The sequence below is a fragment of the Giraffa tippelskirchi genome, chromosome 8 (genome assembly GCF_054371585.1).
Source record: "Giraffa tippelskirchi isolate mGirTip1 chromosome 8, T2T-mGirTip1v1.2.pri, whole genome shotgun sequence".
Taxonomy (NCBI): Eukaryota; Metazoa; Chordata; class Mammalia; order Artiodactyla; family Giraffidae; genus Giraffa; species Giraffa tippelskirchi.
In genome coordinates, this window is record NC_137282.1 from 139,968,604 (window position 1) to 139,990,866 (window position 22,263).

General features: G+C 42.0%; 1 protein-coding gene across 1 annotated transcript in view; it reads right to left on the reverse strand.

Moving 5' to 3' along the window:
* The window catches only part of PKHD1 (PKHD1 ciliary IPT domain containing fibrocystin/polyductin), a 456,545-nt gene that overhangs the window by 266,410 nt on the left and 167,872 nt on the right, over nucleotides 1-22,263 (reverse strand). The window contains exon 42 of the mRNA XM_081523421.1: nucleotides 11,366-11,578. Coding sequence (XP_081379547.1) covers nucleotides 11,366-11,578 — 213 coding nt within the window. The remainder of the gene's footprint in view (nucleotides 1-11,365; nucleotides 11,579-22,263) is intronic.

Sequence of the window (22,263 nt, forward strand, 5' to 3'; positions counted from 1 at the left end):
GATGCCATGATCTTAGTTTTTTGAATGTTGAGCTTTAAGCCAGCTTTTTCATCTTCTCTTTCACTTTCATCAAGAGGCTTTTTAGTTCCTCTTCACTTTTTGCCATAAGGGTGGTGTCATCTGCATACGTGGGTTATTGATATTTCTCCCGGCAGTCTTGATTCCAGCTTGTGCTTCATCCAGCCCAGCATTTCACATGATGCACTCTGCATATAAGTTAAAACATACTCCTTTCCCAATCTGGAACCAGTCTGTTGTTCCATGTCTGTTTCTAAATGTTGCTTCTTGACCTGCATACAGATTTCTCAGGAGGCAGGTAAGGTGGTCTGGTATTCCCATCTCTTGAAGAATTTTCCAGTTTTATTTTATCCACACAGTCAAAGGCTTTGGCGTAGTCAATAAAGCAGAAGTAGATGTTTTTCGGAACTCTCTTGCTTTTTCAGATGATCCAACGGATGTTGGCAATTTGATCTCTGGTTCCTCTGCCTTTTCTAAATCTAGCTTGAACATCTGGAATTTCTCAGTTCATGCACTGTTGAAGCCTCGCTTGGAGAATTTTGAGCATTACTTTGTTAGCATGTGGAGATGAGTGCAATTGTGCAGTAGTTTGAACATTCTTTGTCATTCCCTTTCTCTGGAATTGGAATGAAAACACCTTTTCCAGTCCTGTGGCCACTGCTGAGTTTTCCAAATTTGCTGGCATATAGAGTGCAGCACTTTCACAGCATCATCTTTTAGGATTTGAAATAGCTCAGCTGGAATTCCATCACCTCCACTAGCTTTGTTTGTAGTGATGCTTTATAAGGCCCACTTGACTTCAGACTCCAGGAAACCTGGCTCTAGGTGAGTAATCACACCATCATGGTTATCTGGGTCATTAAGATCTTTTTTAATGTTGAAAAATCATTAAGAAAGAAGGTTCCTAAGACTGAAAATCAGTAGGGGAGAAGAATGGGAGAGGGTTGGAAAACACAGCAGGAAATATAGGCAGGAATCTACATCAGACAGGGTGCTACAAACTTGTTAGAAATTTTGGACTTTATCTTAGGGACAAAGGAAAGCCACTGAAGAGTTTTGAGCAGTGGTGTAATGTGAACAGATCTGCACTTTTAAAAGATCACTCTGGCTCCAGGGTAAACAATGAATTGGAGAGGGTGAACATAGCAACTAAAAGATAAACTAGAAAGCTTAAACAACAGTCTAGGCCCAAGTTGATGGCATCATAAACTAAGGTAGTAGTCATGGAAGTGGCAAGAAGCAAATGGACTTGTTAGTCTTTCAAGAATTAAAGTCAGAACCTGATGATGGACATAATATGGAGAAGGCTGGACAAGAGGGTATCAAGAATGTTTTCAGTTGATGGATTACTGGAAAGCATCAAACACCATCCCATCCTTCTCAGAAAATCAAGGCAGCTTCAACAAATCAAAACTGTATGTACATGATAATAATAATAACAACAATATTTAATATTTACTGAGTAGATATGCAGGTATCACTCAATGCCTCTCCTGTGCTAAGTGCTGTACATGTTTTGTTTCATTTAAATCACCTAATAGCATCATGAGAAATGTTTTAGAATCATTTCCAACTTGTGTACGGAGACTGAAACACTGAAGAGCTGACTTTTTTCAAAGGTCAGTTGTCCATCCTCTTCATAGCTTAGTCAAGAATTAGTCACACCATTGCTCATGAGAGGTTCCCTTGCTTGAGCCAAATCCTAATACTGAGTAATGATGCCTTAGATGGCCATTACCCAGTATGTACATATTTATACAAAAGAGTGGCCAGTCTAGATCAAGATCCATGCAGTCCTGGATTCCCTAAGTAAAAACTATATTAGACTCAACCTCATTCTTTCAATAACACTGTCTAGATAAAATGAAACACAGTTATCAGAAAATTTTTAATTCTAAATTTTCTATCACTAGTAAATTTGGTTTTATAGTGAATTAACTGACTGGAACTTTTTCCCAGCCAAACTAAACGGGTTTGAAATATCCAGTTTACGTTTATTAATTTTAATTTCAAAATAGCAAAAGTAGTGAAAATATCAGATTGTCAAATATTTTAAAAGTAGACAATCTATTGCTTTTATCTGCCCATTCTCCTATTCTGGTTAGATAACACACCTCTAATCTTAAGAAGCCATTCTCATAGATTGTGTAGTCTTGAAGGGGTCTGGAGGGTTGGTCCCACCTCTTGTTCCATCCCAGCCAATAAGAGCACCACTTCTCTGGTCATAGCAGTAGCTTCAGTGATGGGCTTATGACCCAAACACAGTCAAAGCCAATCCTGAGGCTTCTGTTTAAGCTTTTCATTTCAGTTATTCACACAACATATACGTGTTGAAAGCCTACTCTGAGTCCAGGCACTATTGGAGGGAATGAGGATACTGTCAATGAGAAAAATCAAAACAAAACATGACAACCCTTGCCCTCAGGATGTATACATTCTACTAGGGAAAACACTAGAATAAGTACAATATATGACAAATAAACTGTATATGACATGCTAGAGAGTGTTAAAAGCTAAACGGAAAACTCAGAGGGAGGGATGTGAAATTTTGATGAGGGGAACGTTGTAATTTGCTCAGGGGTATAATAGTCATTGGAAAAGAGCCATTTTTTTTCATCTGGAGCCACAGGAACCTATTTCTGCCTTTAGGAGGCAGATTGGAAAATGAAGGCAACTCAAGAGAAAGCAGAACCTAGAGCTGTAGAGAAACAAAGTCCTAATGACTTCATTGAAGCACCTGGACTCAGCTGTGCCTCAAGTTTTTTCAGTTATATGAGGCAATAAATGCCCTGATTTGGGGGGTTCGAATTGGGTTTTCTGTCACTTGCAACCAAAAACGGCCTGACAAATGCCAACACTTTCAGGTATATATAGAAACTTAAAGTAGCTTATAATGTGTTTCTAAGTGGGGTTCCTGCTGTACTTGGATTATCGAATAGCTAGAACTCATTTCTAATTAGCAGGATACATTCAAAGTAAACACCTAAAATCCTAAGACTAAAAACAGCATGTTCACTTTAACATTTTTAAAGTTTCTTAAAGTGTGCTTTATACTCTTACTGGAAGGAACCCTTTCTTATTCATTGTTCCAAGGTCACTCTTGCTCAGATCAAGCGATTACAAATTCTCAGCTAAGAATAGAGATTTTACCAGATATGCACATATAGAATAGTTGTATTTTGACTTTTTTGAAGACTTACAAGGCAACAGAGCATATTTGTCTTACTTTTGTTGTGGTGTTGGTCATATTTTGAGAGACATATAGTTAAGGACCAGTTCTCATGTGCTCTGAATAGAGAAGCAGTCATCAGTCACTGGCCATTCTGCATGCTGACGGTTCTAAGCTCAGAACCACGCTGACCAACATTAACTTGACTGAGTAGTTACCCATCTGCCACAACATACCCCAGTGTTGGATTGAAGCGTGTGTAAATTTAAGATTACAGAAAGCAGGTTTTTTATGTTTCTCATCCTTCTTCCTCTATTCCTCCTCTTACTTTGAGCTTACTTTCTTCACCCACCCCAAATCAAACAAAACACACACACACATAACAGCTTCTCTCCCTTTTAACCCAATATCCCTTTGGAGCACCCTTTCATGTATGTAGTAAACTGCTGAGCAGAGATTTCTACTCCCTCAACCCAACCAAGAGGACCTAAGCTAGGGACAAAAGATGATAAGCATCCATATTTGTACATGAGCCATGAACAGACAGGGAATAGACATTTCCTTGAGGCTTATTAAAGGAGGCTAATCTAATTCTACCATTGCAGCCATCACTGGATAGACCCCACCTCAAGCTATATGAGACATCTTTGGTCAACAAAGGTCCATCTAGTCAAAGCTATGGTTTTTCCAATAGTCATGTACAAATTTAAGAGTTGGACCATAAAGAAGGCTGAGCGTCAAAGAATTGATGCTTTTGAACTGTGGGGCTGTAGAAGACTCTGGAGAGTTCCCTTGGACAGCAAGGAGATCAAACCAGTCAATCCTAAAGGAAATCATCCCTGAATATTCATTGGAAGGACTGATGCTGAAACTGAAGCTCCTATTCTTTGGCCACCTAATGCAAAGAGCTGACTCACTCGAAAATTGTGATGCTGGGAAAGATTGAGGGCAGGAAGAGAAGGGAGAAACAGAGGATGAAATGGTTGAATGACATCACCGACTGAATGGACGTGAGTTTGAGCAAACTCCAGGAGATGGTGAAGGACAGGGAAGCCTGGCATGCTTCAGTCTATTGGGTCACAAAGAGTCAGACACGACTGCGAGACTGAACAACAACATGAACAGACAGGGTGCAGATTTTCCTTCGGGCTTATTAAAGGAGGCTAATCTAATTCTGCATTGGAGCCATTCTGGATGGACCCCACCTCAAGCTACATAATCAACAAAGAGAGGAAATTCAAAGAAATTCTCAGTCATGGGGGTGAGTCATCAGTCCCGTGAGCAACCTTTTCCTCACCTCCCCACAGAGGGAGGTCTGAGGCTATTTCTCCACTTCATCAAAGAAAAGGGGCTTCAAAGGTATCAGTCTTTGAGATGTCTGTGAGAAAAGGAGACTGGCTTCTTTTTTCCCAGATTGGATGTCTACATATACAGCAGCGTATGTGTGGGCTCTCCATGCTTATCTGAACAGGGCAGAGGAGGCTTACAGCAAAGGGCTGTGAGTGGGACATCTGTGGGATGGAAAGATTCGTAAGTTTCCTCTGGATCAAGCAGATCCTGGGAAAGGTAGCTTAATTTGAGCCAAATTTCTGGTGGAAGCTAAGGGGACTGCAAACCCAGGTGGAGTTTCCACACTGGAAAACAGTGGGAAGGTTTTCTGTAGGACTCCAATGATCAGAGAGAGAGAATCAACAATCAACTAGTATTATCCAGAGAGGATACAACTGCACAGTTCACTTAAAAGCTAGTTAACCTCCCTGCTTCATCTTCCTCAGCACCTGCCTCACTTCTACCTGCCCCAGCACCAAGAGAATACAAAAGAAGGATGGATCATATGGTAATTCTATTTTTTTGTTTTCTGAGGAACTTTCATACTGTTTTCCATAGTCATTGCACCAACTCACATTCCCACCAGCAGTGTAGGAGGGATGTAAGCTATTATATATAGAATGGACAGACAACAAGTTCTATAAACAGAACTGTCTGCATGCATGCTGTCGCTTCAGTGGTGTCTGACTCTTTGCAACGTCATGGACTGTAGCCCACCAGGCTCCTCTGTCCATGGGATTTTCCCAGCAAGAATACTGGAGGGGATTGCCATTTCCTTCTCCAGAGGATCTTTCCAACCCAGGGATCGAACCCACGTCTCCCATGTCTCCTGCATTGCAGATGAATTCTTTACCACTGAGCCACTGGGGAAGCCTGCATAGCACACAAATATATTCAACACATTATGATAAATCATATTGGAAAAGAATATAAAAAAGAGTGTGTATATATATATATATATATATATATATATATATAAAATCACTGTACAGCAGAAATGAACACAGCACAGTAAATCAACAATATTTCAATTAAAAAAATAAAAAGAAGATATGAGCTACTTGAGTCATTTTTATCACTATTTTCACAACAGATCTCTTTATTCCAATGAAATACTATTTTAACATAAATTTAAGCTAAAAATAAAAACAATGAGGCAATTGCTTGAGCAATTTAAACCTTTATAGCTTGATCCCCAAATAATTCATTGTTTGCAGAACCTCTGAAGTTCCCTCAAGAAATGTTCAGATTTTGTGGAGTCCAGTAGGAAAACCACTGCCCTGGACACATGTGTCAACTCCATACACACAACATCATGCTTCCAGACAGCCTGATACACTTTAGCAACACAATAAGGATTCCCATAGACAGTACCCATAAAACTCATAAAAAGTATGGAGTTTACATACAGGTGTTTGGTATTTTGATAAGGGAAGCAAACTATTTAAACCTGCTTGTTTAGACCTCTTTTTCCTATTTATTCCTATTACAGTCTCCTGTTCATAACGTTACACTGTTTCCTTCAACCATGTTCCCACATTCTTATTTTCCCCAGAAACTTCCATTTATATTTAATGTCTGATCTTGTAATTTCTTGAAAAGGACAAAGACAGAAGTCCATTCAAGGCCAGAAGACGGCTTTTTCTGCTGAGAAACTGTCAGCCAAATTTCTCAGGGAGGAACTGGAAATGAAGTGAGAGACATTGATAAATTTCCCTTCTGAACAATCAATAAAAGCCCCACCATCCTGTTCAGCCTCCCACTGTGGAAGCAAGGGCCGTAATTACATTGTCAAAAATTCAAGTTGCCAAGGCTGACAGCGACCCCCTTGAAAAGTGACATGTGATTGACACTTGGTCTGGGGTGGTGAACCTGGATTGGCAGACAGAGCGAGGGAGCAAAAGGTGAGAGTGAAATTTCCTCATTGACAATAGCCCCCAAAACCCCAGACTGACACTCTGGAAGAATCTGCAAGCCTTTAGACATATTAACATAGCAAAGCTTACAGGTGACACAATTTACTGAGTCATCTGATCACCACAGATTCAGAATCCAGGCTGTCCCATCCACTCCTAAACCCAGAGAAAGAGAAAGACACACTGGGCTGTCTGTGAGTGTGTTTGTCTGTGTGTGTAAGGGGTAGGGCGGGGCAGCTGAGTATAGGAGTGTAAGAGAATTTTTCTACATTAAAAGCAAAACATGAAAAACATGCTTTCAGCTCCATCTTTCTTGGTGACAGCTGAACAACAAAGCCTGTTTGCTTAGCAATTTTAATCTGTGATAAAAATCGACTAGAGCGGAAGGGTTACAAGGGGCAGCCATGAAGAATGAGATGGAATAGAGAAGGTGGGAAAGCCTACCACTGACACGCAGACCCATTGGTGTGATCCTCCAGGAGTGAAATTTTTATCTATCAGTCAGGCCTCTCCCTGCTGGATGTTGGGAATAAAACACCCGAAAAAGCCTCATTGGCAGGGCAGTGCTCTGCTTTTGCTTAGACTGGAACCTATGCAAATGGTTTCCAAGAAGCCTTCATTGTAATCATGCTCAGCAATGGTGTTTATCCACCTCTGAGAAGCAGCTGCACCACAAGAGATTAAAATCAAACTGTGTTCACTGAGTTTTGGAAACAGACCAAAGAAAGGTGCCTGGAAGTGTTGTTCCTTCATAACCTCCAAAGTCAAAACTTCTCTCTTGCTGTGATGAAAGGTAGACAAGAAAATGAATAAAGAGGGACTTCTCTGTTGGTCCAGTGGTTGAGTCTGCCTTGCAATTCAGGGGACGAGGGTTTGATCCCTGGTCAGGGAACTAAGATTCCACATGCCGTGGAGCAACTAAGCCCATGTGCTGCAACTACTGAGCCACAACTAAAGAGTCCATGTGCTACAACAATCTCACATGATGCAACAAAGACTCTGTGTCCCACAACTGAGACCAGACACAGCCAACCAAATAAATAAAATTTTTTAAAAAAGAAAAGATAATTAATAAGGAGAAAAATCTCCAAGCAGAGCTGGTTCCATGCCAAGTAGAAGTCCCCTCTTATCCTTGAAAGAAACTATGAGATCACTGGGGCTTCTCAGGTAGTGCAGTGGTAAAGAATTCGCCTGCCAGTGCAGGAAACACAATAGATGCAGTTTGATCCCTGGGTCAGGAAGATCCCTTGGAGTGGATAATGGCAACCCACTCTAGTATTCTTGCCTGAGTGAAATCTCATTGATAGAGGAGACTGGTAGGCCATAGTCCATGGGGTCCCAAAGAGTCAGACACGACTGAGAGAGACTGAGCACACATGCACATGCAAACACACACACGCAAACACACACACACACACACACACGAGATGATTGGTACAGGGGACTCATTGCTTTGGGGGGAAAATATCATCAGAATAGCCATAACTAACAGTGCTGGAATGTTACTGTGTGCTAGATACTTTGGAGCAGTTAACAAGCAGTAAGTCTACAAGGCAGGAACTGTGTTTTCCTGTTTTATAGAGATTGATTTGCCCAAGGTCATACTTGATAAGTGGCAGAACTGGACTGATTTCTGATTCCCAAACTTACATGAACCACTAAAAACAGCCTTTTTAGTGCAGTCAATGGGCTCCCTGAATCAAATCACCTGATGGTCCCACTGAAAGGCACATTCCTGGGCACATGCCAAGCCCACAGACTCAGACTCTGGAAGAGAGGTCCAGAAACCTCGATTTTCAGAATCTTCCCAAGAAGTGTCTTCCGTGCGCGAAGGTTGGTGGCTCTCCTCCCTACAGCACCCCGGAAAGCTGAGTGAAGTCGGGTCTTTAGGGACCTGCTGGGGGCAAAGCAGTGAATCAAGTTGCTCCCTTCTCTGCATACTTGACAGCAAAAGATAATTCGTTTTCCCCTAAAGCCCCAGTGTCACCAGGTCCACCTCTGGCCCTGGAAAAAGGCCAGTGAAATTACGTAACAATTTTACCCATGATATGGCACCATGCCGCCAGAGGGGAAGTCTGTTTGAGACCTCAGGTGGTGAAGGAGAGAGAAGGGAGAGGACTGACAGACCGCAGGCTGTGACTGGGGGTCCTTCTCACCCAGTGGCTCAGCTCTTTTCTACACACTATTTCTTTCAAATGAATGAGACACAGCAGCATCAACTCAATCAGGAAAACAGCTTGATTTTGCCTGTGTTCATGTGAAAGCTTTGCTTCATGAGAGATCATATTCATGCCTGTATCGGCAGGACTGTGGGGAAAAGGGTAAGACAGCCATTGATGACACCCTAACCCTGGAAATACAGGAAAGAAGAGGAGGAGGAAGAGGAGGGAGGAGAGGAGGGTTGGGAAAGGAGAAGGAGGAAAATGAGAGGAGAAGATGGAAATGAAGGAAGCAGTGGAGAGGAGATGTCTGCACTTTCAGCGTCCAGTAACATCACCAGGATAAGGTAGCAACACTTTTGTAACTTTCAGGATTCTCAAAACACATTAGAGGCATCTACTTTGCTTTAATTGCCCCGTTTATTAATTATAAGCAATGGTCCTAGGGATTTTCTTAACTTGATATCTATTAAAACACAGAGGTTAGAAGCACAGGGTACATTTACAATGTAAGCACATAAAGGTATATTTGTAAAGTCTTTTTCTGACCCTTCATAATAGAACATGAGAAAGAAGGCATCAGAATGAAAGAATTCGAGTAAAAGAATTGGGAGAGTTTCATCCTTCTTCAGGTGAATTTCCACTTCAGGCAAGAGTTACGCCATCTGCATCTCATAGGACAATGTCTCTCAGACCAACAGATACTTCTGAAGCTTTAGAATCCTTCAGGATCAGGCTGGTTGAAATACTGATCTGTGCCTTTTTCTCAAGGGTAAACAGCAGCACACTGGGTTGGTGGTTCTCCAGCTGTATTTCCTCAAGGGTACACAGCAGCACTTTGGGTTGGTGATCTAAGTGGCTGTTAGACTAGAACAAACATTGGAGACCATCACTGCTATGTGAACAGACAGAAGCCCCTCATGGATCCAGGCTGTAAGATCAATACAAGTGCTTGCTGATGAAAATGGGAAGAAAAAGGTACTGCTTAGAAGTAGAATACAAGAATCAATATTGTAGGTGTTTTGAATTTCTCTCCAGATCGTTGTGAGCTTTTCAACCTTACAAAATTTACTCCCAGTGTGTATCTCTCTGGCTGGTCCCTGGTCAGCATTTAATAAATGCTTGATGATAAGATCCCACTTCTACTCACAGTAAGTTGAAAAAAGGCAGAAGAGGGCTTTTAGCAGACAATGATTGAGGGCCACAATTTTTAATGGACAAACCGTTTTTGTCGCAAAAAAGACTGACTCCTCAGCATAGCCACGTGCCATGTCTAGAACAATTACCCTATGAGAGGTAGCAGGGTCCTGTTTTGTTATGTCAGCACAGATATTCCAATGTAGGGGATACCACATTTTCTCTCCAGAAATCCAAATCGGGCCACTATCTGGTGCCTGCATTTTTTATCTGCCTTTGGCTCATGTTATGTAATAAAATGTTTATCAGTATCCACTGAAAGACACTCCACGTTCATCATGTTATACTTACATTTTCTAGTTGATGCTAACGGTTATCCTGGCACACAAAGTAATTTCCTGAATCTCAAGGAAAATAAAAATGTGTACTTTGCAAAGTGCAATGAGGTCATCAAAAGGCAAACAAAATTGTAGCAGAAACACACTCTAACCTAATATCTGTTTTTTCCCCAGGAATCTATAAACACCAACTCACCTGTAACAGGATTCGAGGGACAACTCCAACTAAACCCTGTTCCCAGGAGGGGAAAACAGCAACAACAACAACAAGCTTGTCTGTTTGGCCTGTGATGCCATCAGTGTACACAGCCACCCGTGTAGGCTAAGTAACAGTAAGTAACCCTATTGGTCAGTTTTCACTAGGTTAAGCCACAGTTACAAATACAAATCTCAGTCATTCATGACAACAAAAGTTTATTCCTCACTCACACAAATGGGAGCAGTAGGTCACGTGCAGCTGTGCCCAAGCTTAAGGGGCTGCCCCTAACCCTATAGGAGATGGTGTGTTCTCAAGCAGAAGGAAGACAGAAAAACGTTCAAAGTATTACACTGGTTCTTAAAACTTCAATTTGACCATGAAGTATATCATTTCTGCTCACATTCCAATGACCAAAGCAACTCCAAGGTGAAGCCCATTCTCACTGGGACAAGGAAATATGGTCTACCCCCAGGGAGGCGCTGAAAGTCACCTGACAGAGAGAAGAGGTGTATAATCCTCTTGCAGAAAGGGGAGTGAATAACTGAGAACCATAGTGTATTCTGCAGTGAGGAGCATCACAATTAATATTCCTTATTTAATGGTATAAGTGGACTTATTTGCAAAGCAGAAATAGAGGCACAGATGTAGAGAACAAATGTGGGTATCAAGGGGATGGATGGATTGGGAGATTGGGACTGACTTATATACACTCTTGATACTATGTCTAAAATAGATAACTAGTGTAAAATAGGTAACAAATGAGGACCAACTGTAGAGCACAGGGAACTCTACTCAATTCTCTGTAGTGACCTGAACAGGAAGGAAATACAAAAAAGAGGGCATACATGTACACCTATAGCTGATTTACTTTCTATGCAGCAGACACTAACACAACATTGTAAAGCAAACACTCCAGTAAAAAAAATAATAATAATAAATATTCCTTATTTAAGGAAACAGTGCCCGTGCTCTAATTTACTTTGTTGCCTCAGCAACTAACAGTCAAAGAGATGTAAGTAGTTTTAACCATTTTCCCCATTGTCTGTACCTTGGCTAGACAAAGCTCTACCTCAATTCCACTGGCCAGTTGCCTCACTCACCATGAAGGGAAAGAGTTCCATTCCTCACAGCCAGGAACTTGACTCCATATGGGAAGAAGCGGGCAGAGTAGGAGCTCCCATAAAGTTTGATCCAAGCTTTGCCTTGGAAGGGCTTTTCCTCAGATCCAATCCGGAGTTCTCCGCCATCAGAAACAAGGATGGAGTGTGTCCTGAGTTCAATGGGTCCCAGGTCCAGGAAGATCAACTTCCCTCCTAAGAGCCACAGAGAAGACACTCAGTCTCTGGGAAGATAAGGCTCACCTTCTTTTGACAGTTTTAATGTCTGATGAAACCTTCTTCATTTATATGATTCTGCTGAAATTTGGATTTATCTCACCTTCTTTCCTAGAAGCACAGTTGAGTCATCTGACATCAAGGAGCAAGAAGCACAGTATTACTAAGTCGGCTTGGGTTAGCTATCACAATTCACAGCAGCTTTATTTATAGTCACAATAACCTAAATGCCTAGAAATTTAGGAGTGGTTAAATAAGAAATGAGAAGATCATCATTTTTACCATGTAATAGGGGATTAGAAAATTAAGTTTAAAAAAACAGGGAAACAGTAAACAGGAAATAGGAATAGAAGAAAATAACGCCACAATTATAAGAGATGGCAACAGGAAGTGTAACTAGGTGGCATTATGAAATTTCTTGCACTCTAGCTGCCCAACAGCCATTGTCCTTTTCTTTGGATATGCTCAGCCTCTCAGTCGTGTCTGACTCTTTGCAGCCCCATGGACTGTAGTCCGCCAGACTCCTCTGCCCATGGAATTTTCCAGGCAAGAATACTGGGGTAGAGTGTCATTTCCTACTCTATTGCTTTGGATAATAGACCCTAATTTCCACAAGGCATTATTTTGCTCCATTGAACAGAGCTGAGTGGGACTGTCAATCATGGTGCCTTATCCTACCATCAACTTTCTCATGTACCCAGGCTTCTCAAGGAAATCTGGAGCCAAAGGAAAGGAAAGACTGATCATATTTGATTCTTAGTAATTCCAGTGGTTGTATCTCAACAAGCCTGAGAAGAGTCCCTGTTTCTGAGACCCTCAACTGCCAAGCCCCTCCAAAAGGCCACCTCTTTCCAACACCTCAGCCTCTGTTGTCCTGATGTCCCTTTTTCAAAAATGGCAAACTGATCCCACTCTAAGGTGAGTGACCCAAGAAGCAACTCTCCTTTGGTGACCTAGAGGCTTAATGCTTGAATAGCACCACAATCTTTACCCGTCTTCCAAAGGGCCTGCTGGCAATTCTGATTTTAAAGTCTGACTTTAATTTTCCCTTCCATTGTCATTACAATGACAAGAATAATCATCAGAAATGCAGTAATGAGTCGCATGTCAAGGAATTGATGCTTTCGAACTGTGGTGCTGGCAAAGACTCTTGAGAGTCCCTTGGTGAGCAAGGAGATCAAACCAGTCAATCCTAAAGGAAATCAACTCTGAATATTCATTGGAAGGACTGATGCTGAAGCTGAAGCTCCAGTGCTTTGGCCACCTGATGCAAAGATCCGACTCATTGGAAATGACCCTGATGCTGGGAAAGATTGAAGGCAGGAGGAGAAGAGGATGACAGAGGATGAGATGGGTTGGATGGCATCACCAAATCAATGGACATGAGTTTGAGCAAACTCCAGGAGATAGTGAAGGACAGGAAAGCCTGGCATGCTGCAGTCCATAAGGTCACAAAGAATCGGACACTGAATGACTGAACAACAATAAATGAATCCTTCTATGAACAAGAGGGAAGAAAGGTGACCTGTGGTACAGGCCACCTGCTTGCATTCACTAGAACATTTTCACTCACAGACATGTGTCATTAATGTCCCAAATCTTCAACTAGTGGAACATGGGTTGAACAATGGGTCCAACAATGGGTCGCACCATTATCAATAGTCAGGAAATCTGAACTGAGATGGAGACAGAGTATTGAATCACATACCTGTCCCCACTCTGCTATTGGCCTCTGAATGACCCTCAATAAGTCTCACAAAATTGCTGGGCCTTCATCTTCTCAGTTTCCAAATCTGTCCTACTCGGTGCCAAGGGATGGTCTGTTTGCTCCTCAGTGACATGTGGAACAGAGTTATGCATCCACCGAGGCTCCTTCTGTCTCTAGAACACTTGACCATCTACATCCACAAAGAACGCAGTCAAGAGTGCATTTGACACTGATGGAGACATGGACTTCTTATTCTCCAGACACCTCCTACACTGCAGGGAACTCTGAATGTCACTTGAGAAAGAGATTACCTGCACACTGAGGAATTCAAATGAGATGATGGGGAAAACAAGGGAACTGACTTGTATTAAGCACATATCCTATGCCAATATCTTCAGAGATGTTGTCTGAAACAACCTTTCCAAACGAGTCTAGGAGGTCAATATCACGCTCCATATTTCAGAGCAGATAGTGGGCTAGGGGAAGCAGAGCAAGCACTAGAACCCAGGACCACCTGACAGAGACACTCACATTCTATCCACTTTGCAAACCCTACCAGGTAGCTTTTTCATTAATTAGGAAATACTTTTCATTAATTTCATTATTTATCATAGTGACTTTTTTAAGAAAAAAGACATGTTACTTACTTAGGTAAGTTTGCATATGGCTTGTCTACATGAGGTTTATTTTAATTTTATTAATGCAGATACACCTCACCTCATTCTGAAAAGGATTTGAGGCCGATTACCAACATTAGTGGGTAAATTTATAAACTGGGGATTTATCCCTTGTACTATCCAGCAAAATATTAAATATACTGAGGAAAATTGGTAGAAATTTGAAAAAGTCATTTACTGATGGGACCTAATAATAACGTTGATAAAGGAAGAAAAGCTCAGCCCCCCAAAAAATAATTTGCATTGGCAAGAGTGCTATAAGTAGGAGTAATTAGTTAATGTGATTCCCTGCAGAAAAGCCTTCCTTCTTTATCAGCAGCAAGTATGTATAAGGAAATCTAGTTAAATGTGGAAGAAAATTTGTTATAAAATTTGGGACTTCCCAAGTGGCGTTAGTGGTAAAGAATCTGTCTGCCAATGCAGGAGACGCAAGAGACTGAGTTTGATCCCTGGGTCGGGTAGATCCCCTGGAGTAGGAAATGGCACTTCATGCCAGTATTCTTGCCTGGAAAATTCCATGGGCAGAGGAGCGTGGTGGGCTAAGAGTCGGACATGACTGAGCACATATTTATTGTGGAATACAGCTAATTTTGGTTTAAATAATTGTATGTGATAACCAAGGTAAAAGCTTCTTGGTGTGAAAGAACAGGAAGTTTATATTCAATCTACCTCTGTGCCAAGGCCCCTAGTGTTTCATTGCACACTTTATTAGCTTAAGACAAATAAACACTGAGCTGCTTTAAAGAAGAGTTACTTGAATATGGGAGGGAAGTGGGAGGACTTTATTTCTCCACTTTATAGAGCTTGACCCCATTTCTGAAAGCTGAAATAAAGAGCAGGGCTGAAATCAGCCTTTGGCTCTGACCCTGACACTGCTTGTTATGATTGTTCATGAAAGCTGAGTACATCCCACGGGTGACCTTGGGTACTTTTATAAAAATCAATCAACCATCATTATTGTTACTTCCCCTCCAAAATAAATAAATGAACACAATTTTTTACATGTAATCATTTGTTTCCATTAAACAGCTCTTTTATTTCTTTTAAAGGGAAGTAAAAGCGACTTTTAGCAGCTAGTGAATGTTTGCAAAGTACATCAAAACCTGCTTTGGGCTAACCCCACAATTAGCCATCCTCTGTAATAACCACAAAATGATTTGGTGTGCATAAGTGTGTTTCAAAGAAAAACAAATACACAGTTGTAGCTATTTTCCCCATTACAGAAAACACTAACAGTATAAATATTATACCATACAAGAATATACTCATCAAGGGACTTCCTTGGCAGTCTGGTGGTTAAGACTCTGAGATTTCACTGGATAGGGGTGCCTGTTCAATCCCTGGTTGGGGGACTAGGGGGCTTCCCTGGTGGCTCAAATGGTAAAGAATCTGCCTGCAATGCAGAAGACTCGAGTTCAATCCCTCGGTCAGGAAGATCCCCTGGAGAAGGGAATGGCTACCCACTCCAGTATTCTTGCCTGGAGAATCCCATGGACAGAGGGGCCTGCTGGGCTACAGCCAATGGGGTCACAAAGACTGAGTGACTAACACGTGGGGAATTAGGATCCCACATGGCACCGGAAAAGAACTGGCTATATCTTCTATCCCAATTCTTTTCCTGTAGTCTCTGTGGAACCCTCCCCAGTTGGACTTTGCTTGGCCATTCCAGGAAAACTGGCCCTGTCGAGGTCGCAAGTGCAATCACACTGCTCAATGGCATCTGACATGCTTGCTCAGTCCTTCCTTGCTGCTCCATCCCCCGGCCGCCCAGTTCTGTGCTCTCCTGGATCCCTCCCCACTCCCAGCCTCTCCTCCCGGCCTCCTCTGCCTGATTCCTCCTGATTGTCCCAACCACTGACACTTGGAATGTCACAAGACTCAGTCCCTTGATCACTTTTCCAATCATTCTATGAACACGGCCTTGCTTTTCTCACCTTGTCTTAAGGTTTCAAACTCCATCATACACTAAGCGGCGATGATTCCCAGATATATATCCCCAAGGCCCACTTCTGCCCTCAGTTCAAGATTTGTAGACCCATCTGTTTCTTGATATCTCTATATGGATGTCTCAAAGTTTTCTTGACTTAGAACATCCAAAAAGTAAGCTCCTTGTCTTGCCCCGTTTCCGTAAATGGCAACTCCATCCCTCCCATTGCTCAGTTTGAAAGTCGTGGAGGCAACATTTACTCTCTCACACACATCCAAGGCTCCAGGAAATCTTGGGCATTCTTCCTTCCTAACATCCCTGTGATCCAGCCCCTTCTCACCACTTTCACATCTATCACTGGGATCCAAGTCGCATCTCATCTCCAAGTAACCGTAAAGCCTCGTAACTCAACTCTTTGCTCTGCCCCTGCCCTAACCCTAGGGTCTACTCTCAAAACAATAATGTGATTTTTAATGTAAACTTCATCACATCACCCCTCTGCTGGAAATTCTCCAACAGCTCCCACCACACACAGAGTCAAAGCCCACCAAACCCAGCAGGGCTGGCTCTCTCTGGCCCCCTCTCCCCCATCTCTTCCCCCCAGCTCAGTCTTCTGCCACTCTGACCCTCGCTCCCCTGAGGCACAGCCTCTGCCCTCACTGTGTGCAAATCCCCCAACCATCACAAACCACCGCCCAGCTCCCGATCTTCCTCCCCTGCTGCGTCGTTCTCCATGCAGCTCAGAAAATCTAACACAAAATACAATATGACTGTTTTCCTTATGAATATAAACTCCAAGAGAGCAAGAATTTGGGTGTATTTAATTCGCAGCTGCAGCCCCTGTACCTAGAACAGTGCCTATCATACAGAGAGCTTGGAAAGCAGTCACTAAATACTTGTGAGATAAATAGGAGTTGAAGTTATAGAAGAGAATGAGGTCTCCCTAGGCAGACATGTAGAGTGAGAGCAGAAGAGAGACAAGACTATCAACTAGTATTTACAGACTAGACTAAAGAGAGGAAGCAGAATGATTCTTTCGGGTGAGTCAGTGAAACAAGTGAACTGGAGAGGAATCAAAAGGTTGGGGTGGGTTCCTGGAAGAGCTTTAAGAACTAGGAAGGTGGCAGATGACGATGGCAAACTTAGTGTCATTTTGAGGAGGATCTGAGGGAACAGGGTTCAGAGAAAGAGTACACTCAGTTAGGACACATGTGCCATATAATGAATGAACTTGGGGAGAATGACTCCCATTTTAAGCAGAAGGAAACCCATAGGTGTATGGAGGCAAGATGCAGGGAGAAATTTTGACAATCTCCAATTCATTAGATCAATCTGTATCACCAAACTAGATTATTCATGTACTCAAAGCTTGAACTACCTAAATTTTCAGATGTAAATTATCCAGTTTGCTTATCCACATAAATGAGCCTCCATTCAGCTTTTTTTGTCAACTCTGAATAATTCCTTAAAAATTTTAGCATCCTGTATTGTGTTACCTTTCCAGTTATTCCACAGAGGGAGCCTATGGAATTCTCTTCCCCTGGAGAATTAGAGATGATCATACATTCAGGATGGATGCGTCCTGCTCTCCCTGGATAAGGAGGGTGGGCTGAGTGATGGGGCAGAGCTGGGGTACTCTGCTGCACCCTACTGTACCCTTCAGAACTCTGTTGCTATGCAGGTAGATGTCAGGAGAAGGTGAGGAAGAAGAGAAGGTCAGCATTCAGGGAAGGCATCCACAGCCCAGAGCCTGCATTCTGATGGGGATGCACACAGCTTCCTTTGTTGGCGAGATCCAGATTAGGCTTGTGCCTGATCCACTGGAGCAGAGCCTGGAAGCCTTCGAGGTGGGCTTGTCCCCGGCCAGAGAGGCGGAAAATCAATTTGGCTGGCAAACGAGAGCCCCCAAGAGCTCAGTGCACGCTCCATAATCCTATCCACTAGCAGCTCAGGAAATAGATGCCGAGGCTCTCACATATTCATGGGGGAGGTGAGGCATAAATCAGGCTTTAAGGATTGGGGGCAAAGGCAATGGACTCTCTGGCTGGCTACTAATTAATCAAGCACAGAACACCTCAACCTAGCAACCTGAAAGTCACACACACACACACACACACACACACACACACACACACACACAGGCTGCTGCTGCTTTTCCAGAGTCTTTCTTTTTCATTTCAATTAAAATAGATATTGGAGGAAATTCTCCCCTTTAGCTGATGCTGCTTATGCATCCCCCTGTTCTCCCTTTAATTAAAAAACATGCTTATTGCAATACTTGCCAGAATCACTTTAACGGTATTTTAATTGTAATGTCTCTGCCTGATTAAAAAAAGAAAATATGAACCAGAAAGTGTTTGCAAAAATGTTCTCAGGATGCAGAAAGAGAATCACACACCTCTTCGAATGGGTGCCACATACTAATTCCTTAATTAGCCTGGCACTGCTAGTCAAATGGGCAATGTGGAGGGGAAAACATATCGGAAATAAAATCACTGACTCAGAGCCATGAAACAATAGCAGTTGGGAGAATCACTTTCATCAGCTCACATTTCCCTGGTAGGAGAGACAAGTGCATCTGACTAAAATTCCACATTCAGGACAGGCCCATTCAACGCAGCCAGCAAGATTTTCACTGCCCCTTCCAAAGAGTCGCATAGCCTTTGGGAAAAGAGTAGCTGGGCCAGGTTAATTGGTTTCCAGACCTGACAATCTTACATGGCTTCCTCTGTTATTTTAGGCTTTATATTATGCTCGTACTCAATTGTGTTCGACTCTTTGCAACCCCATGGACTGAAGCCCGACAGGCTCCTCTGTCCATGGGATTTTCTTTCTTTCCAAAAAAGAATATTGGAATGGGTTGCCATTTCCTACTCCAGGGGATCTTTCTGACCTAGAGATCAAATTCGAGTCTCTTGCGTCGCCTGCATCAGCAGGCATCAAGTTGTTTCAGGCTAGCAGTTCTCAAACTTGAAGCGAAGTGAAGTGAAAGCTGCTCAGTCACGTCTAACTCTTTGCGACCCCATGGACTATACAGTCCATGGAATTCTCTAGGCCAGAATACTGGAGTGGGTAACCTTTCCCCTCTGCAGGGGATCTTCCCAACCCAGGGATCGAACCCAGGCCTCCCTCATTACAGGTAGATTCTTTAGCAGCTGAGCCACAAGGGAAGCCCAAGAATACTGGAGTGGGTGGCTTGTCCCTTCTCCAGCAGATCTTCCTGACCTAGGAATCTAACTGGGGTCTCCTGCATTGCAGGCATATTCTTTACCAACTGAGCTCTCAGGGAGTGTACAGAATCACCCAGAGGTCTTAAAGACCGATTGGTGGTGTCACCCCACCCCCAGAGTACATTTGCTACGGGGTCCCCAGCTGTGCATCTCTAGCAACTTCCCAGGTGATGTTCTTGCTGCTGACCAGGGAACACACTTGGAGAATCACTGTTCTAGGTTAATTAAGCTTGTTCTAGGTGTCCATGGTCTAAAACAAGTTGAGAAATACAAGGCTGGAATTGCAGATTAATTCACTTTGTCATTCAACCAACATTTGCTGTCATTTCCTAGTCATTCTTCTAGGTGCCGTGATAAAAATGTAAAAAATACAGTCAGTACTTCCAGAAGGTCACAGTGAAGTTTCACTGCTCAAGTTAATACCCTGGTTTTAGTGAAATGGTCAACTTTACAGATAACCTAAAAAGATGATGACTCAGCTTTTTCTATAAAACTTAAAAATCATGAAGTTATCTTTTTTATGAATTAATTCTATACTAATCACAAAGGGTAAACATTTGGGGAAGAGAAATATCTAAAGGAGTTTAAAACATTGAGACGTAAATAAGTGCCTTTGTTTATAGCTACTGTAATCAATTACTGCTTAACTAAACCTTGACTTCTATTCTTCCTCCAGAAAATCAAAACTTTCTTTTGCCAACAAAGTTTCTGATATTTATGTTCTGAAGGCCCTCAGCTGGGTTTCTAAAAGGTCACTTAAGACCTCAGAAAGAAAGGAGAAAACAGGGGGAGAAGAAATTGTCTTTCCCAGGCAGGCAAAAATCTCCATAGCTACCAAGTTACTCATTCATTGAAATAATCTCCTTCCTTCTCTGTATCAAAATTCAATTAGCACTGACCCAATCACATTTTTTTAACCAGCCATGAAACCTGATACATTTCTCTCAGCGATCTGTTTATTTAAAAGGTTGGGGGCTAGGGAGTGAGGTTTCAGAGGGAGGGGACACATATAGTTATTTATGACTGATTTTTGTTGTATGGCAGAAACCAACACAGCACTGTAAAACAATTATTGTCCAATTAAAAAAATCATTATTTTTAAATAAATAAAAGGTTCCAAATATAATTATTCTCTGAATATTGTAAACAATGATTCGCCTACAACATGATAATTTTATAAAATGATAATAGTCATTTCCTCATAGTATTTATTTAAAAAATGAGAGTACATAGTACCTTTCCTTGACCCCCAGGAATATTACAGTGCATGGGAAATGATAGTAATGAAAAGCTGTCTTCAGTATATTTTAACCTGCACAAAAATTCTAGATATATAAACATCCCTGATTTCTAACTTCACTCCCAGTCTGGACAAACAGGATGCAAGAATCATTAATCAACAAATGAGGTAGAGAAGGTAAGGAGAGACCTAAGGAGAGACCAAGTCCCGAAGGGCTTTGCAAACCATATCAAGGAGTTCAAACTTGACGTAAAAGGCTAATAGAAAGTCCATGAAGGGTCTTAAGGAAGGACAACTGAAATACTTATCTTTTGTTACTGAAAATATTGTAGCTTCTGTGCTAGGAAGGGACTGGTCCCTTTCAATAGCATTTTTCATGTTACAATAGCCAAGTTGTCAAGACACAAACTGTAAATTGTTTAATATCTATCTATCTGTCTGTCTGCCCATCTACTGAAAGCATGTCCTTTCTCACAGCAACAGCTTATCTTTCATTTAAGGCTAATCAAGTATGTCTGGGACTGTTCTCTGGAGGTAAATAAAGTAAGTCATGTCTGATTGGGAGAAATAAGGGGTTTCAGAGCCAAGTGTCCCCCACATGAAAAAGCCTTTGTCTCTGATCTCCTGATACACAAATAGTAAATGAAATTGGTCACTGTCTGGACTAACCCACTAACATTTGAGGATACCAGGAAGGGCTCTCATTACAGATAAATTCACAACCAACATGAATCTGACTCTTCAGGTCAAAAATTCAGTCATTCAACAATTATTTGAGTACCTACTATGTACCTACTACATACTTGCTCCTTGGAAGAAAAGCTATGGCAAACCTAGACAGCGTGTTAAAAAGCAGAGACGTTACTTTGCCAACAAAGGTCCATATAGTAAAAGCTATGGTTTTTTCCAGTAGTCATGTACAGATGTGAGAGTTGGACCATAAAGAAGGCTAAGCACTGAAGAACTGATGTTTTCAAACTGTGGTGTTGGAGAATACTCTTGAGAATCCCTTGGCCTGCAAGGAGATCAAACCAGTCAATTCTCAAGGAAATCAACCCTGAATAGTCATTGGAAGGACTGATGCTGAAGCTCCAATACTTTGGCCACCTGACACAAAGAATTGACTCACTGGAAAAAACCCTGATGCTGGGAAGGATTGAAGGCAGGAGAAGAAGGGAACAACAGAGGATGAGATGGTTGGACAGCATCACCAACTCAGTGGACATGAGTTTGAGCAAGCTCTGCAGATGGTGATGGAGAGAAAAGACCTGCGTGCTACAGTTCATGGGGTCGCAAAGAGTCGGACATGACTGAGTGACTGAACAACAACTACATACATGGAGATATAACATCCCTGGCAAGACTGAGCAAAAACAGACCTGGATCCTTTTTTTCTTAAGTTTACCTGCCTACACTGCACCTTCTCAAAAGGTAAAGGGCAGAGACAACACACCCTAATATTTAGCTTTTAAAGAATTTATATAAAACTAATTCATAAAAAAGTTACATGATATATATATGAATGATATTAAGTTCTCAGCCTATTAAAAATTCTATCACTGGCCCATTTAGCTTTGGATACAAGCAAGGTCCTCTCATAAAATAAGTAATACCAATTTGTTGCCAGGAAAAGACTGACACATAGAAATGCACAAAATTAACGGAGTTAAGGATGGATTTCCCAGAATTTAGGTGAGTATTTTCCATTGCTGACTTCACCTGACTTCCCCTTTTAAGGTCACTGCGTAGCCCAGGCCCTTCTGAGCAGCATGCTTGAAACTATGGGGTAAAAGTTTGCTAACCCCTTTACCACACTTCCCACTCGGGGCTACGGATGAGCAACATTAACAGCCAACAGAGATTTATACAAGCCACTCTCCTC